This window comes from Capra hircus, chromosome 23 (genome assembly GCF_001704415.2).
Source record: "Capra hircus breed San Clemente chromosome 23, ASM170441v1, whole genome shotgun sequence".
NCBI classification, from domain to species: Eukaryota; Metazoa; Chordata; class Mammalia; order Artiodactyla; family Bovidae; genus Capra; species Capra hircus.
In genome coordinates, this window is record NC_030830.1 from 42,336,474 (window position 1) to 42,355,715 (window position 19,242).

At 39.0% G+C, this 19,242-nt stretch overlaps 1 protein-coding gene across 14 annotated transcripts in view; it reads left to right on the forward strand.

Annotated features, from left to right (window-relative positions):
- Window positions 1-19,242, forward strand: part of MLIP (muscular LMNA interacting protein) — a 306,379-nt gene that overhangs the window by 176,741 nt on the left and 110,396 nt on the right. For 12 of the 14 annotated variants that reach the window (XM_018039224.1, XM_005696194.3, XM_013973909.2 and 9 more), the window contains one exon: window positions 17,560-17,631. The exons of the other annotated variants lie outside the window; for them this stretch is intronic. In XM_018039224.1, coding sequence (XP_017894713.1) covers window positions 17,560-17,631 — 72 coding nt within the window. The remainder of the gene's footprint in view (window positions 1-17,559; window positions 17,632-19,242) is intronic. 14 annotated transcript variants of the gene reach the window in all.

Genomic DNA, 19,242 nt, shown 5'->3' on the forward strand with positions numbered 1-19,242 from the left:
CCACGTGACCTTGTGTTAACAAGATCTTAACCTATTAAGGTTACAATATGATTCACCTTAAAATGCATGCATTAGACATCTACTGTATGCCCACCACTATACTAGCTTTTTAGAGGATGTGTGTTTTATTTTTAAGGAAGAGATAATCCTTTGCCTTAAAAAACAAATTTTATTTAGCAGAAAAGCATGCATATATATGAGCTTCCCAGGTGGCGCTAGTGGTCAAGAACCCTCCGGCCAATGCAGGAAACAGATGTGGGTTATATCCCTGGGTCAGAAGACCCCCGGAGAAGGAAAGGACAACCCATTCCAGTATTCTTGCCTGGAGAATCCCATGGACAGAGGAGCCTGGTAGCGTACAGTCCGTAGGATCACAAAGGGTCGGGTACAACTGAAGCAACTTAGTACGCATGCACGCATACATATGATGTGGAGAAACTGTAGAGACTTAGTAAATTTACAGTAAACCTAGAAAACAAGGACAAGGCAATATTAACAGTATAATACAGATTATGTATAAAAGCTCACTGAATTCAGAGAATATTATTATGGGATATGGTTAGTGAGGTACGTTGTCATAAATGTTGGGAATGTTGGAACATTTATGTTCCAGTGTTTAGGATTTAGCTTAATGAAGAGGAAAGCAGTTGGCATTTCAGAAATGTTAAACGACCTGACCAAATATACAGAAGATGGTCCCAGATGAATGTATGTGGACACATAAGAATGCTGGTCTTATCATCAACTAGTGATAACAGCAATGATAATTACAGTAACAGAGATCAAATACTCTCTGTGAATCATGAACCATCATAGTAATTACACAAAGCAGTTAAAATTTAATTAGAAGAGACTATGTCTGTTAATTTTGTTATGACCGTATAAGATAGGTTGTATTATTTTCTCCATTCTCTGTACTAAGAAACTGTTGTTCAATGAATCGCTTGCTCAGGTAATGTTTCTTATGCTGAGATGACATTTATATTAATTGAAGTCTACTGAATCTTGAAGCCATTTTTTAAAAACTGAGATTTACTGCAACAAAGCAATAACTCATATTCATTATAATTTTAGCCTGATTTATTAAATCTTAGGAAGGAAATCATCATTATGCAATGATGATTAGAATGATCAATTGATATAATATTTGGATCATTTTAAAATGCATTTTTCCAGATTATGAGGTCCTTCTATTTTAAAAAGCAAGTGGGATGGAAGAAATCTTTTACCCTAATTCTAAATTTGAAAAAGTGGTTTATTTGAAGTAAATGAGCTGGTGGTTATTTTTTCAATACATATATGTTGTTATGGAATTCACTTGTGATGTATTAAAGAAAAACCTGGTGATTTAAATATTACCTTTTCCTAAATTTATTGATAATTCTCTCTTAAACCACACTGCATTATACTTAAATTATTCTTTACCTTTGTGAAAAGTAGTTTTACTCCACTGGCTTCTTTAGAGTTTCTGTTTGTGGTTCACTCTGCAGAAGGCCATGGCACCCCACTCCAGTACTCTTGCCTGGAAAATCTCATGGACGGAGGAGCCTGGTAGGCTGCAGTCCATGGGGTCGCGAAGAGTCAGACATGACTGAGCAACTTGACTTTCACTTTACACTTTCATGCATTGGAGAAGGAAATGGCAGCCCACTCCAGTGTTCTTGCCTGGAGAATCCCAGGGACAGGAGAGCCTCGTGGCCTTCCGTCTATGGGGTTGCACAGAGTTGGACATGACTGAAGCAACTTAGCAGCAGCAGCAGCTGCTTTCTTTATGTTTTGTCCTGTTTTTGAAGAGTTGAAAGAGGATGAGCCTGAAGGGAGTTCTGATAAAATCTTTTTGTCCTAAAATCAAGTTTTTCAATGATTTTTTCCTCCACAGCTCACTTACTACTCCCAGTATTGAAGAATTCTTGGCATTTGCTTTATTTATTCCTGTTTAATTTCTTTATTTCCAAGTTCATATAATTCAAGCTTATAGAAATGCATGATAAAATTTGGTGAACTGTATAAAAACATGAAGAGTGGTTATAATTTATCCATTTTTATCTGTTTCTTTGAAAAGAAAAATGTTTCATATAATGGATAAAATTTATAATAACTTCTGAAAAATTAGTTTCTCTTGAATAACACTCTTCTTTATCATATTTATTTCTTCCTTTTTTTTTTGCTATTAATTCTCTAGGTAAAAATCAGCCCGTGTGTGTGTGTGTGTGTGTGTGTATATATATATATATATATATATGAAAGAGAGTAAAGTGAAATTGCTCAGTCGTGTCCAACTCTTTGCAACCCTATGGACTGTAGCCTACCATTCCCCTCCATCCATGGGATTCTCCAGGCAAGAATACTGGAGTGGGTTGCCATGTCCTTCTTCAGGGGATCTTCCCGACCCAAGGATTGAACCTGGGTATCCCGCATTGCAGGCAGACTCTTTACCATCTGGGCCACCAGGGAATCCCTATATATATATATATATATACACACACACACACATATATATGTATATATAAACTTGAGTATAAAAGTTCTTTAAAATGAACACTGATGGATACTGGAAGAGATAAAGCTTACCTCAATTCCCAGTTTCTTTTGATATTTGACTAGCTTTGCTTAAATTGCTAAGATTATTTTATAGATTGATAGAAAATAGACAAAAGCTTCGGGATATCAAATAATTTCTGTGTTTTTATGGAGTTTCTTATCTGGCTCTTTCCACTGTGGTTCTAACTTGAGCACAGAACGCTCTTTGAAGTCAAAGAGTTTCAGATTTAGATCAGCTTCCCTCGGTGCCAGATCCCAAAAGGAGAGTGGTCCTATAATACAGAAGATGATCAAATTAAAACATCAGTGCTTGGAAGGTATTAGCTCCAAGCCTGGGCCCTATTCTCCTTTGATATGAAAATAAAATGGAACAGCTGGATAATGCTGAGCTAAGTTCAGGGATAAGACATGTTTGATATTTCTTTCTCATAGAATCTGAAGGTTCTGAGTCTATATAATGTAATGGCTATATTTTAATTTCAGATATGGTTGAAAATATTACTTTACAGTATAATCATGGCCCTAGACAGGATGTGTGTTTCCTTAAATGTTGCTCCCATGGCTCTTTGATCAACATGTGTATTGCTGGAGACCTTTCTTTTCGCCTTGAGAAAGCCTGAATATCAGAAAGCTAATCCACAGAGTTGTATTTGGGCTTCTAATATATTTGGCCTTCACTTATAAAATAGTTTATATTTTTCTCCTAGTGGGTTATCATGGCATTCCACATGGAAATTTGGGGTGGTCATTATATCAAAAGCTCATTCATTTTGCCCCTCACTGATGATGGTCTGGAGCTCTGTGAGGGTCCAGTGGTATGGCTGCCCTGGCCTGAATGCTATCTGGGCACATAGCTTATTTAGATAATCATTTGGGAGCTTTTTGATATTTCGTGAACTTTTATAGCTGATGTTTTATTTATAAACTCTTACTCCTTTGAGGCATCATGACATTTCCAAATATATCACACTGGAAACTTGGTGGTAAGCTTCTATGTGACTTTCTCCATTTCTGCTGATCCTCATGTAATCTGGGAAACAAACAGTATGAAATGTATCTCCATGAGGAAAAATGGTTAATCTGGGCTCAAAACAAATCACTCTTTCCTGCAGTCAATATGTATTGAGTGCTTATTATGTATACGTTTCAAAGTTGTGAAGACGTTGAACCAACATTGCGCAAATGCCTGCTGGAAGAACATTTACAATCCACGATGAGAGAGAAATGACCCTCCCTCCTCAATTAGTAAATTTTCTTATCTATGAGAAGACCATAAGTGGTATGGAGAAAAGTCTATCAGGGCAAGAGGTGGTGGTTTTCATAAATTTATATTGGGTGATGCAGATAGGTTTCTTTGCGAGGGCAACATCTGTGGAGGTGATGCTTCTTGAGAGAGTATAGTCAGGAAAAATTCCTAAGGCCGCAGACCACCGGGCCAGTACAAAGAACAGATAGGGAGCCGGTGTGGCAAAAGTAGAGTGAGTGGGGGAAGCTGAGGCTGTCAGAGGGAGATGTAACTGGGAGAGCTTGGTCCTGTGAAGACTTGTGAACCACTTCTAAGTCTTCAATATATTTTATTTTATTTTAATTCATTTATTTTTACTGATGCATAGTTGATTTACAATATTGTGTTACTTTCAGATGTACAGCAAAGTGATTCAGTGTGTATATATATATATATATATATGGTGTTTTCCAGATCCTCTTCCCTTATAGATTATCACAAAATATTTAGCACAGTTCAGTTCAGTTCTGTTCAGGCACGCAGTCGTGTCCAACTCTTTGTGACCCCATGAACCACAGCACGCCAGGCCTCCCTGTCCATCACCAGCTCCCGGAGTCTACCCAAACTCATGTCCATTGAGTCATTGATGCCATCTAACCATCTCATCCTCTGTCGTCCCTTATCCTCCTGCTTTCAGTCTTTCCCAGCATCAGGGTCTTTTCAAATGAGTCAGCTCTTCGTATCAGATGGCCAAAATATTGGAATTTCAGCTTCAACAGCAGTCCTTCCAATGAACACCCAGGACTAATTTCCTTTAGGATGGACTGGTTGGATCTCCCTGCACTCCAAGGGACTCTTAAGAGTCTTCTCCAACAATACAGTTCAAAAGCATCAATTCTTTAGCGCTCAGCTTTCTTCACAGTCCAACTCTCACCTCCATATATGACAACTGGAAAAACCATAGCCTTGACTAGACAGACCTTTGTCGACAAAGTAATATCTCTGCTTTTTAATATGCTGTCTAGCTTGGTCATAACTTTCCTTCCAAGGAGTAAGCGTCTTTTAATTTCATGGCTGCAGTCACCATCTGCAGTGATTCTGGAGCTCAGAAAAAGTCAGCCACTGTTTCCACTGTTTCCCCATCTGTTTGCCATAAAGTGATGGGACCGGATGCCATTGATCTTAGTTTTCTGAATGTTGAGCTTTAAGCCAACTTTTTCACTCTCCTCTTTCACTTTCATCAAGAGGCTTTTTAGTTCTTCTTCACTTTCGGCTATAAGGGTGATATCATCTGTGTATCTGAGGTTATTGATATTATTCCCGGCAGTCTTCATTGCAGCTTGGGCTTCCTCCAGCCCAGTGTTTCTCATGATGTACTCTGCATATACGGAGAAGGCAATGGCACCCCACTCCAGTACTCTTGCCAGGAAAATCCCATGGATAGAGGAGCCTGGTGGGCTGCAGTCCATGGGGTCGCTAAGAGTCGGACACAACTGAGCGACTTCACTTTTAGTTTTCACTTTCATGCATTGGAGAAGGAAATGGCAACTCACTCCAGTGTTCTTGCCTGGAGAATCCCAGGGATGGGGGAGCCTGGTGGGCTGCCATCTATGGGGTCGCATAGAGTCAGATACGACTGAAGTGACTTAGCAGCAGTAGCAGCACTCTGCATCTAAGTTAAATAAGCAGGGTGACAATATACAGCCTTGATGTACTCTTTTTCCTATTTGGAACCAGGCTGTTGTTCCATGTCCAGTTCTAACTGTTGCTTCTTGACCTGGATATAGGTTTCTCAAGAGGCAGGTCAGGTGGTCTGGTATTCCCATCTCTTTCAGAATTTTCCACAGTTTATTGTGATCCACACAGTCAAAGGCTTTGGCATAGTCAATAAAGCAGAAAGAGATGTTTTTCTGGAACTCTCTTGCTTTTTCCATGATCCAGCAGATGTTGGCAATCTGATCTCTGGTTCCTCTGCCTTTTCTAAAACCAGCTTGAACATCTGGAAGTTCACGGTTCACATATTGCTGAAGCCTGGCTTGGAAAATTTTGAGTATTACTTTACTAGCGTGTGAGATGAGTGCAATTGTGTGGTAGTTTGAGCATTCTTTGGCATTGCCTTTCTTTGAGATTGGAATGAAAACTGACCTTTTCCAGTCCTGTGGCCACTGCTGAGTTTTCCAAATTTGCTGGCATATTGAGTGCAGCACTTTAATAGCATCATCTTTTAGGATTTGAAATAGCTCTACTGGAATTCCATCACCTCCACTAGCTTTGTTCGTGTGATACTTCCTAAGGCCCACTTGACTTCATATTCCAGGATGTCTGGCTCTAGGTGAGTGATCACACCATTGTGCTTATCTGGGTCATGAAGATCTTTTTGGTATAGTTCTTCTATGCATTCTTGCCACCTCTTCTTAATATCCTCTGCTCTGTTCGGTCCATACCATTTCTGTCCTTTATTGAGCCCATCCTTGCATGAAATGCTCCCCCTGGTATCTCTAATTTTCTTGAAGAGATCTCTAGTCTTTCCTGTTCTGTTTTTTCCCTCTGTTTCTTTGCATAGATCGCTGAGGAAGGCTTTCTTATCTCTCCTTGCTGTTCTTTGTAACTCTGCTTTCAGATGGGTATATCTTTTCTTTTCTCCTTTGCTTTTGGCTTCTCTTCTTTTCACAGCTATTTGTAAGGCCTCCCCAGACAGCCATTTTGCTTTTTTTGCATTTCTTTTTCTTGGGGATGGTCTTTATCACTGTCACCTGTACAGTGTCACGAACCTCTGTCCATAGTTCATCAGGCACTCTATCAGATCTAGTCCCTTAAATCTATTTCTCACTTCCACTGTATAATCATAAGGGATTTGATTTAGGTCATACCTGAATGGTCTAGTGGTTTTCCCTACTTTCTTCAATTTAAGTCTGAATTTGGCAATAAGGAGTTCATGATCTGAGCCACAGTCAGCTCCCGGTCTTGTTTTTTTGCTGACTGTATAGAGCTTCTCCATCTTTGGATGCAAAGAATATAATCAATCTGATTTCAGTGTTGACCATCTGGTGATGTCTATGTGTAGAGTCTTCTCTTTTGTTGTTAGAAGAGGGTATTTGCTATGACCAGAGCGTCCTCTTGGAAAAACTCTGTTAGATTTGCCCTGCTTCATTCTGTATCCAAGGCCAAATTTGCCTTGACTCCAGGTTTTTCTTGACTTCCCACTTTTGCATTTCAATCCCCTATAATGAAAAGGACATCTTTTTTTGGGTGTTAGTTCTAAAGGTCTTGTAGGTCTTCATAGAACCGTTCAACTTCAGGTTCTTCAGTGTTACTGGTTGAGGTATAGACTTAGATTACCGTGATATTGAATGGTTTGCCTTGGAAACAAACAGAGATCATTCTGTCGTTTTTGAGATTGCATCCAAGTACTGCGTTTCAGACTCTTTACTATGCTAAACCTTTGATGTTTAACTTGAGTAAGTCAGGAAACCATTGGAATGTTTTATTTTGTAAATTTATTTTATTCTTACTGGAGTGTAGTTGCTTTTCAATGTTGTGTTCATTTCTACTGTGCAGCAGAGTGAATCAGCTATACACGGACATGTTGTTTAGTCACTAAGTGAAGTCTGACTCTTCTCGACCCCATGGACTATTGCCCACACAAGGTTCCTCTGTCCATGGGATTTCCCAGGCAAGAATACTGGAGAGGGTTGTCATTTTCTTCTGCAGGGAATCTTCCTGACTCAGTGACAGAACCCATGTCTTCTGCACTGCAGGCAGATTCTTTGCCACTAAGTCACCTGGGAAGTCACACATATACATATATAAACCCTCTTTTTAAAAATTTCCTTCCCATTTAGGTCACCACATAGCACTGAGTCGAGTTCCCTATGCTATACAATAGGTTCTCATTAGTTTTGTATCTTATACCCATCAATAGTGTATATATACATCAATCCCAATCTCCCAATTCTTCCTACCCCCCTTCCCCACTTGGTATCCATATATGTGTTTTCTATGTCTGTCTCTATTTCTGCTTTGCAAATTAGATCATCTGTACCATTTTTCTAGATTCCACTTATACATTTTAATATATTTAATATAAAAAGTGTTTGTTTTTCTCTTTGTGACACTCTGTACACCAGTCTCTAGGTCCATCTGCATCTCTACAAATAACCCAGTTTCATTCATTTGACACAATTCAATCTATCTGGCTGCTGTGCTGTGACCGTTAGAGGGTGAGAGGGAAAACAGGAGACCTTAGGAAGCTACTGCAACCACCTGGGCGTGGGGGAGTGACGGATGATGGTGGCTCTGGTGGCAGTGAAGGAGAAGATAATATTTCTGGGTATATTTTGTAGGTAGATTAGCAAACATTCAGCCATAATCAAAGCCATCTGTATGTAAAATGTCATTAAAATTGCTGGGCCTAGACATGGGTATCTTTCTGTTTCCTTTTTCTGTTTTTGTCTCACTGTCTTCTCCTCCACCTCCTCCACCTTGGCACCTTTCTGGGGATTCTAGGTTTTCACGACTGTCACACCCCTGATAGCTCAGAACTAACCAATTCTGTACCCCATTCTTTTGCTTCTCTTTAGCTAGCTTTTCCCAACTCATCCTAGGAAGGATTCACACTCAAGTGACAATGATTGACCAAAGCCCTTTTTTACTCCTCAGGGAGTTTTGCATGTTTACTAAGGGATGATTGTGCAATTTAACTCAAAGAGACTTTTCTAAGACTTGAACAGCAGATGAGGAATTAAAATTTTGTTTTTTTTTTTATACCTCCTGAATCTTACTGTAATTTTTAATTAAATACTTCAATTTAAGTCAACAAATATTTGCTGAACATTTGTTCTTGGCCAGGTTGGTACTAGGTATTGGAAATAATATAAAATCTCTCCTCTAAATGACCTATGAGGCTAATAAGGATGGCAGAATCTTGTAATGCAATAAAATAAATGCTGTACACTTGCTAGAAACACAAAAAAATAAATCGGCCATGGAGAAGGGACCTGGGAAGAACTGTCCGGGGAACTTCTCCTGGTAGCTTGCACCTTCTCTGCCTGGCCGTTGTCCACAGCCAGCCTGCTCCGCCCACAGCACTTCAGTTATCAGCCTCAGTGTGGACCTTGTGTTCTGCCAGTGATTCAGATATAACGGACGTGTCTGGGCAGCCTTCTTCTGTGAATTGGATCAGGGCTTGGCTTGAGCTTTCGACTCAGGGAGACTCTAACTAGGACAGTGTAAACATAGTCCCTGAGGAGCAGGAGGCATACATTTGGAATGATGCTCTCAGACTGTACTTAAAACATAATCATAAGTTCAAATCCCTGATTCTCAAGGCAAGTAGCACAGTTTGTTTTGAGGTCACATAGCTCTTTATTACTAGAGCCTGTGGTGAATTTAATGTGTCAGTGATGGGGGGTGCTGGCTTCCCTGGTGGCTCAGACACTAAAGAATCTGCCTACAATGCAGGAGACCTGGGTTCAATCCCTGGGTCAGGAACATCCATTGGAGAAGGGAATGGCTACCTACTCCAGTGTTCTAGCCTGGGAAAGCTCATGGACAGAAGGGCCTGGTGGGCTACAGTCCATAGGGTCCACAGAGTTGGTCACAACTGAGTGACTAACACTTTTACCTGGGCTTCCCAGGTGGCACTAGTGGTAAAGAACCTGCCTGCTAATGCAGGAGATGTAAGAGACACAGGTTCGAACTCTGGGTTGGGAAGATACCTTGGAAGAGGGCATGGCAATCCACTCCAGTATTATTGCCTGGAGAGTCCCATGGACACAAGAACCTGGCAGGCTACAATCCATAGGGTTGCAAAACTCTGACACAACTGAAGTGACTTAGCGTGCACACACACACACACAGGCAATGAAGGGGTGATGGTGGCAGTAGAGGTGGGAAATATTTTCTGAAGGGGAAGGGTGTTCTTGCCATCCTCATCTTCATACCCAGGATTTATGTGGCAATATCTAGCATTGCCTATAGATAGAATTAGCTCTGATAAACTTGCATGCAAAATACCAGTTCTTTTTTTAAACCTAAACTTTGCCCTGCACCTGTCATGTAGTAGATATTTAAGAAATATTTATTGAATGATGGCTGAAAGCATAGATTACAAATTGAAGAGAAATAATAGTTATCATTGAATTTTTTGCTGGATTCAAAGTCAGCCTGGTTGGTTCTACCTTGTATGATTTGTTAATGGTGATTTCAGTCTGTAATATTACAGCCTATTATTATTATTTGAGTTATAATAACAGTGATTGGAGGGATTTGTAATTTTAAACCGAAGAAGAGAAGTTAATATATTTGATTTAATACCTGGAAGCCTTGAAATGCTGAAGAAGAAATATGTTCCAAATTAGAATATTGTTAAGAAAACACAGAGGAAATATAGTGAACATAAACGGCATCTCTTATGGCAATAAGAGTCAGTGATGCTAACTAGCCATCTCATCTGTTGCTGCCCCTTTCTCTTTTTGCCTTTGGTCTTTCCCAGCATCAGGGTCTGTTCAAAAGTGTTGGCTCTTCTCAACAGGTAGCCAAAGTGTTGGAACTTCAACTTCAGCCTCAGTCCTTACAATGAATATTCAAGACTTATTTCCTTTAGGATTCACTGGTTTGATTTCCTTGGAGTCCAAGGGACAATCAAGAGTCTTTTCTAGCACCACAGTTCAAAAGCTTCAATGCTTCTGTGCTCAGCCTTCTTTATGGTCCAACTCTCACAATCTATACATGACTACTAGAAAAACCGTAGCTTTGACTATATGCACCTTTGTTGGCAAAATGATGTCTTTGCTTTTTAATATGCTGTCTAGGTTTGTCATACCTTTTCTTCCAAGGAGCAAGTGTCTTTTAGTTTCATAGGTGCACTCACCATTTGTAGTGATTTTTGGGTACAAGAAAATTAAATTTTTCACTGTTTCCACCTTTTCCCAATATATTTGCCATGAAGTGATTGGACCAGATGCCATTAGTTTTCTTAATGTTGAGTTTCAAGCAAGCTTTTTCACTCTTCTCTCTTACTTTCATTAAGAGGCTCTTAGGTTATCTTCAGTTTCTGCCATTCAGTTCAGTTCAGTTCAGTTGCTTAGTCATGTGAGATTCTTTGCAACCCCATGGACTGCAGTACACCAAGCTTTCCTATCCATCATCAACTCCCGGAGCTTGCTCAAACTCATGTCCATCAAGTCAGTGATGCCAGCCAACCACTTCATCCTCTGTTGTCCCCTTATCCTCCCACCTTCAATCTTTCCTAGCCTCAGAGTCTTTTTAATGAGTTAGTTTTTCATATCAGGTGGCCAAAGTATTGGAGTTTCAGCTTCAACATCAGTCCTTCCAATGAATATTCAGGACTGATCTCCTTTAGGATGGACTGGTTGGATCTTCTTGCAATCCAAGAGACTCTCAAGAGTCTTCTCCAACATCACAGTTCAAAAGCATCAATTCTTCAGTGCTCAGCTTTCTTTATAGTCCAACTCTCACATCCATACATGACTATTGGAAAAACTATAGCCTTAACTAGACAGACCTTTGTTGGCAAAGTAATGTCTTGCCTGGAGAATCCCAGGGACTGGAGAGCCGGGTGGGCTGCTGTTTATGGGGTCGCACAGAGTCGGACACGACTGAAGCAGCTTAGCATCAGCAGCAGCAGCTTGGTCATAGCTTTTCTTCCATGGAACAAGCATCTTTTAATTTCATGGCTTCAGTCACCATTTGCAGTGATTTTGGAACCCAGGAAAATAAAATCTGTCATTGTTTCCACTGTTTCCCCATCTATTTGCCATGAAGTGATGGGACCAGATGCCATGATCTAAGTGTTTTGAATGTTGTGTTTTAAGCCAGCTTTTCCAAATCAAGAGGCTCTATAGTTCCTCTTCACTTTCTGCCTTAAGGGTTGTGTCATCTGCATATCTGAGGTTATTATTTCTCCTGGCAATCTTGATTCCACCTTGTGCTTCATCCAGCCTGACATTTTGCATGATATACTCTGCATATAAGTTAAATAAGCAGGGTGAAAATATATAGCCTTGACGTTTCCCAATTTGGAACCAGTCTGTTGTTCCATGTCCGGTTCTAACTGTTGCTTCTTGACCTGCATACAGGTTTCTCAGGAGGCAGGTAAGGTGGTCTGGTATTCCCGCATCTTTCAGAACTTTCCACAGTTTGTTGTGACCTACACAGTTAAAGGCTTTGGCAAAATCAATAAAACAGAAATAGATGTTTTTTTCTGGAATTCTCTTGCTTTTTCTATGACCCAGTGGATGTTGGCAATTTGATCTCTGGTTCTTCTGCCTTTTCTAAATCCAGCTTGAACATCTGGAAGTTCATGGTTCACGTACTGTTGAGGCCTGGCTTGGAGAATTGTGAGCCTTACTTAGCTAGCGTGTGAGATGAGTGAAATTGTGTGGTAGCTTGAGCATTCTTTGGTATTGCCTTTCTTTAGGATTGGAATGAAAAGTGACCTTTTCCAGTCCTGTGACCACTGGTGAGTTTCCCAAATTTGCTGGCATATTGAGTGCAGCACTTTTACAGCATCATCTTTTAGGAATTCAAATAGTTCAACTGGAATCTCATCACCTCCACTAGCTTTGTTCATGGTGATGCTTCTTAAGGTCCAGTTGACTTCTAATTCCAGGATGTCTGGCTCTAGGTGAATGATCACACCATCATGGTTATCTGGGTCATGAAGATCCTTTTTCTGTAGTTCTTCTATGTATTCTTGCCACCTCTTCTTTATATCTTCTGCTTGTCTTGGTCCATACCATTTCTGTCCTTTATTGTGCCCATCTTTGCATGAAATATTCCCTTGGTATCTCTAATTTTCTTGAAGAAATCTCTAGTTTTTACCATTCTATTGTTTTCCTCTATTTCTTTGCATTGATCACTGAGGAAGGCTTTCTTCTCTCTCTTTGCTATTCTTGGGAACTCTGCATTCAAATGATATCTTTTCTTTTCTCCTTTGCCTCTAGCTTCTGTTTTTCTGAGCTATGTGTAAGGCCTCCTCAGACAGCCATTTTGCCCTTTTGCATTTCTTCCATAAAGGTGGTGTCATCTGCATGTCTGAGGTTATTGATATTTCTCCAGGCAGTCTTGACTCCGGCTTGTGATTCATCCAGCCCAGCATTTCGCTTGATGTACTCTGCGTATAAGTTAAATAAACAGGGTGACAGTATACAGCCTTGATGCACTCCTTTCCCTGTTTGAAGCAGTCCATTGTCCCATGTCTCATTTTAACTGTTGCTTCTTGACCTGCACACAGATTTCTCAGGAAATAGGTAGGGTTGTCTTTAAGAATTTTCCAGTTTGTTGTGATCCATAGAATCAAACGCTTTGGCATAGTCAACGAAGCAAAAATAGATGTTTTTCTGGAACTCCTTTGATTCTTAATATGTTGATATTCAATCTTGCTCTTTCCTACTTTACCATATTCAATTTGCCTTGATCCATGAAGGGAACGTATATCTTAGAGATGCATAACGCTCCAGATGGATGAAGTACGAGAAAGGACATCTGGTTGCTGTAAAGAAGTATAATCTCCTGGTCTAGAAAAATTGTATCACATAAAAAGAAAGATGAGATTTTGACTTCTATTGCAAAGCTATTGTAAATTATGGAAGAGATTTACCAGAAAAAAGAAGCAAGCAATTTTTTTTTTCACACAAAATTCCAAGGTAAATTCTGAATATTATGGCAAATTCTTAGTTTGTGAATGTTTACAAAAACAACTATAACTGGAAGTGAGAGATTTTCTTAAAGCAATAGACATTTGTTGAATGCCTTCCAGTTTCCAGCTTTTGTGATGTCTCTCATGATATCATGAACAAGGAAAGAGATCTTCCTTTTTTCCTATTTTCCACTAGACCCATTAGAGGTCTAGTGATGTATTCCTGTGAATTCCCACTTGTTCTGAATGCTTAATCCAAAGCATCCTTGAGATCACTCCCTATCTCATCATTTTACTTTAATTTTCTGAATATTATTTATCTAAGACTTTTCTTTATTAATTATTTATTGTTTGTTTCAATTCAACGAGATATCAACTCTAGAGAGTAAAGTCTTGTGAGTTTTGTTTACTGCTGAATCTCTAATATTTAGAACAATACATGTGACAGAGTGGATACTCAATAATAATTTGCTGAATGACTCTGTTAGTTGGACTGCTGTATCCAAGTAAATTTACAAGATGGATCGATGCCCACCAGGTTGGCAGAATCCAGTAGGCAAGAGCTTTCTATCCTTAATTTGTGACTTGAATGAAGATAAAAATGGTTCATGAAATAACATAAAATGATTATCTTCCCAGTTCACAATGACAAACCAAATATAAACCAAATGTTAAAGAGAGATGAAAGAGTAATATTCCATTGTGTCTGTGTACCACAATTTCCTTATGCATTCATCTGCTGATGGACATCTAGGTTGCTTCCATGCCCTGGCTATTGTAAACAGTGCTGCGATGAACACTGGCGTACACGTGTCTCTCTCAATTCTTGTTTCCTCTGTGTGTATGCCCAGCAGTGGGATTGCTGGGTCATATGGCAGTTCTAGTTCCAGTTTTTTAAGGCCTCTCCACACTGTTCTCCATGGGGGTGGGGAGTGAGTTGGAGGGGGAGTTCTGGATGAGGAGACACCTGTGCACCCGTGGCTGACTCATGTCGATGTATGGCAAAACCACTGCAATATTGTAAAGTAATTAGCCACCAATTAAAATAAACTAATTTTAAAAAAGAGATGAAAGAATTAGGAATTTTAGGCTATAGCATAGTCACTGTGATCCAATAATATGTAAAATGAGTTCAGTTTCACTCTCTTCTGTATTCTAAACATACTACAAAAACCAAGGAGACAATTCCTATGATTATTATCTTCACTGTATTAATTGAGTTTATTGTCAATATCATGTAAATGATAATGATAGTCTGCCTTGTGTTAAAAATACATCTAGTTAAACATATCTTTTAAAATTTTATGTATAGTAGTGTGTATATGTTAATCCTACACTCCTATTTTATCCTTCCCCGCACCTTTCCCCTTTGGTAAACATAAATTTTTGAATTTGGTAAATAGAATTTGGTAAACATAAATGTTTTCAAATTCTGTCAGTCTGGTTCTGTTTTGTAAATAAGATGATTTGTATCATTTTTTAAATACAACACTGTAAATCAAGTATACTCTAATATAAAATCAAAATTAAAATTTAAAAATGTTAAAGGAATATTGACAGAGGAAAATGATAGTGGAGTTCTTCAGCTGAGGATCAGTAAGGAAAAGGTTGATAGAAACAGCAGTATAACCATCACACAGAAGAGAGTTCTTAGTCAAACAGGGAAAAAAAGGACCAATGTCCTCTAGGAGTAAGTTAGCAGAAGCATATTTTGTTTCAATATTAACGGAGAATGTTGTACTAATTCTAACAGAACTAAACGTGCTATCTTGGGAGGTATGGCTGAACAAGGGATCAGAGAGATTCATGCTTTGGCTAAGGGGGTTGAACCAAATTGCCTTCAATTTCACTTCTGATTCTAATATTATATGGCATTATGTGTATAATAGCAAGATATTGCTCTGACCCAGCTTTTCAGCTATATTCTTTAGAGCAGCTAAGGATAGGAGAGCAAAGGTTATAAATAATGATGCACTCTGAAAGATGAGGTGAGGTCCTATGAGTCATGGCTGTTGACCTGGAGCACCCATGTCCAAATCCCAGCTATGATTTAGTAGCTAGTGACCTTAGATAAGTTCTTTCTTAACGTCTCTCTGCTTTGAAGTGAAAGTGAAAGTCGCTCAGTCATGTCTGACTCTTTGCGACACCATGGACTATACAGTCCATGGAATTCTCCAGGCCAGAATACTGGAGTGGGCAGCCTATCCCGTCTCCAGAGGATCTTGATGACCCAGGAGTAGAACCGGGGTCTCCTGCATTGCAGGCGGATTCTTTACCAACTGAGCTATTAGGGAAGCCTTTTAGTTTCCATATATAAAGTGAACGTAATATAGTATCTACATCATAGATTTGTTTCGATAATTCAGGGAGATAATACACAGTAAGCTTTTAGAGGTTACCTAGCTTGTAGTGATTGTTAGTTATTATTGCAACCACTGTTGCAATTAAATCCCACAAAACCACTGTCGAGTATTAATAACATTTTTTTCTGCATTATTTATCTGTTTAGATATTCCTTGGAAGAAGATATCTTATTGAGAAATATGGGCCTGGTGGACCTGAATTCCAAATCTTTTAGATTCCATACGGGCTGTGGTCTTAGATGAGTCATCTGAACTCACCACATAGCCTTTGCTTAATGCTTGTTCAGTTATAGGGATTCTGCAAAATTAAATGAGGCAATGCATGTTATTTGCCTAGTTATAGATTGTCAGCTCTTATTTTCCATGTTGAGGTGGTATTTTGCTTCAATCCTTAATCTAAATATGTTATTTTCTGGAGACTGTAGTAGTACAGTTAAGTCCCCTACATATGAACCTTCAGGTTTCGACCTTTGAAAGATGTGAATGTTCATGCCAGCCCCTATATCCCAGCTGTTGTACTGTACTACTGAACCTTTCAAGGTATTGTACTGTAAATTTGAAAATGTTTCATTTTTCGTGTTTGTTTTTAATGTGCATTTTATTTGTATGAAAAGTATTACAAACCTATTATAGTACAGTACTGTATAGCCAAATGTGTCAGTTGAGTATCTGGGCTAACTTAGTTGGAGTACAAACAAACTGAACTTACCAATGCGCTCTTGGAACGGAACTTGTTCGTATGTAGGGGGCTCACTGTATCAGGTCAACAGAGAGACTCAGGGCTTGAAGGGGCCGAAGCGTTGCTTCTGTCCCTGGCATTTTTTATTTTACTTGATTGCTCTGTCTTCTTCTGTAGACCCTTTGGTTTGCTTGCAGGGGATGAAGACAGCCTGGTGCTGTGTGCCAGTTCCCACAGCTTTAGGGCCGGTGGGGAGGCTGCCTGAGACAGGAGCTTTTGGAGTGAGAGGAACCTTGAACTTGGCACCCAGAGCAATGTCAACACTGGGATTTTGATTATATCTGTGATCCTGATTTCTACAGTTTCCTCATGCTTGACCCCAAATACTCTATAAAACTGAATTAGATTGCCCCAAATTTTACTTAAAACTTGGAATATTTTATCTTTTGATTCTTTAATATCACTGTATTGGAAGTGCAAGAGAGGGTGATGAAGTTTAAAAAATGAATTTAAGACCAAGAGCATGGCCTTCTAATTTTCCCATTATGGAGTTAAATTGCTATAACATCTATTCAAAATACTACTTTTAAAAAATTAATGCCGGATTTTATGTGTTCTGATCACTGTTTTTATAAATGATGCAAGAGAATGTATCGAGTTTAATTAAACTTATTGGCACAATATTTGTTAATTATAGCACCATAAAGAAAGACTCACATTCCTTTGAGAATCAAGCAAAAATACCCCAAATATTTATACACTAATGTTCCTGTCAGGGCATACTGCCAATGAGAAGTTTACATATAACTTTGTAAAAAGGAATGTTTTAAAACTCTGAAACGATATAGCATATAATTGCCTATAATCCTTAGGCTGATGTTTTACTGTGTTATTTCTTTGCTTCTCGTTCTAATAAAACATTAACATGAAGAGCTAATTTTTTCTGTCAAAAGCAAGTTGTTGAAGCATAATCATTGTTTCCTTCATTTGATAACATGTCGTTTAGCTTGGTAGAACTGGTCTAAAATTATGTCACATTCTTTCCCCTTTTCAACTCCATTCTTACTTTCTGGTTACCCCCCCATTCTAGCAATACAAGACCAAGTCCAGCTACAAGGCTTTTGCAGCAATCCCAACAAACACATTGCTTTTGGAACAGAAGGTCAGTGTTGGCTCAAAAGCAGAGTAAATTTTGGTGATGTTTTCTAAGATTGCTCATGTTTTTTAGAAAATTTATGTTTTCAAGTTTTGCATTTACCAAAATAAAATGCTGCTTTTAGTTTAGGATGATATAGTGAAAGCATCTTGGTGAATAGAATTGGAGACATCATTAATTTATCAGTAGAGTCTGGGTAGGAGCTGTCAGGCAGCTCTGGGAAACTTGATTGCATCGTGTATCTCTGAGTATATCCCTGTCCTTTGAAATTTTAAATAATTGTTAATATTTAAGTCTTTCCAGGATGGTGGTCCCGTGATGATTAAGACTTCACTTTCCGATGCAGGAGGTGTGGGTTCAGTCCCTGGTTAGGGAGCTGAGATCCCACATGCCTCGCGGGCAAAAATCCAAGACATAAACCAGAAGCAGGATTATACAAATCCAATAAAGACTTTAAAAATAAAGTTCACATAGAAAATCTTAAAAAAAATATCTAAGGGTGTCCACTTCTGTTCACATTGGTCAATCAACAGAGTAGAGATAAAATGGGGTTACATCTGGGCAACTGGCCACCTTTCAAATTGGGTGTTTCATAGGTGGCTCAGATGGTGAAAATCTGCCTGCAATGCAGGGCACACAGCAAATGCAGCTTCAGTCCCTGGGTAAGGAAGATGCCCTGGAGGAGGGCATGGCAGCCCACTCCAGTATTCTTGCCTGGAGAATTCCATGGACAGAGGAGCCTAGTGGGCTACAGTCCATGGGGCCAAAGAGAGTTGGATACGACTGAGCGACTAACACTTTCACTTTAACACAGTATGTGGCTTCCACAGGGTGGAAATACATTAGCCAAGCACCTAACTTAACCTCTTAAATCCGATCACAGTCTGAACATCTTTATTCATCTCACTGATCTGACCTCCATGAATGAGATAGAAGGTGGAAATCCTTCCCAGTGACCCAGCTGCTTTCACATGGCTCCAGGGCATTTTTGATTTGCTATTAAGAGTCATTAACTATAAAATTACAGGATTCTGCTTCAGTGGGTAAATTAAATTAAAGTCTCTTGTTTCAAAAGTCCATTACAAAGACTCTAATGAAGTCCCAGTGGAGGAAATGAATGAAATCAATTACCAAGTTTATGACATAATATAGTTCCTATGTTATTTTTATGCTATTTATTTAGGCAATATATCTTTGATTGCATGAAGCCCATTTTTTGTGTGTGTGTGTGCAACTATAGTGTTTCAAATAATATAATTATTTGTCAAATGTTAGTGTTTGCAACTAGGTGATATTTTGACCACTGGTTTGTGAATCTATATGCTAAAATCTACATTTTAGCATGATCTGGAGAATAAAACTGTATATTCTCATATTCTGTATATTCCTTTGTCTAAAAAATAAGGAATTGCTAGTGGGGAATGCTAAGAGCTGTATAAGTGAACATTAGTTGACAGTATCTCTTACATTGTGTATCTCTGATAACGAACTGTTATCCAACTGTGGCCCAGAGTATGCTCTATATATCTGAATCCTTTGAGCTGGGGTGGGAGTTACTTGGCTGCAGGCAGATGAGTAGATTTTTCCTCTAGCTTCTTTTCTGATTTTTGACCTTTT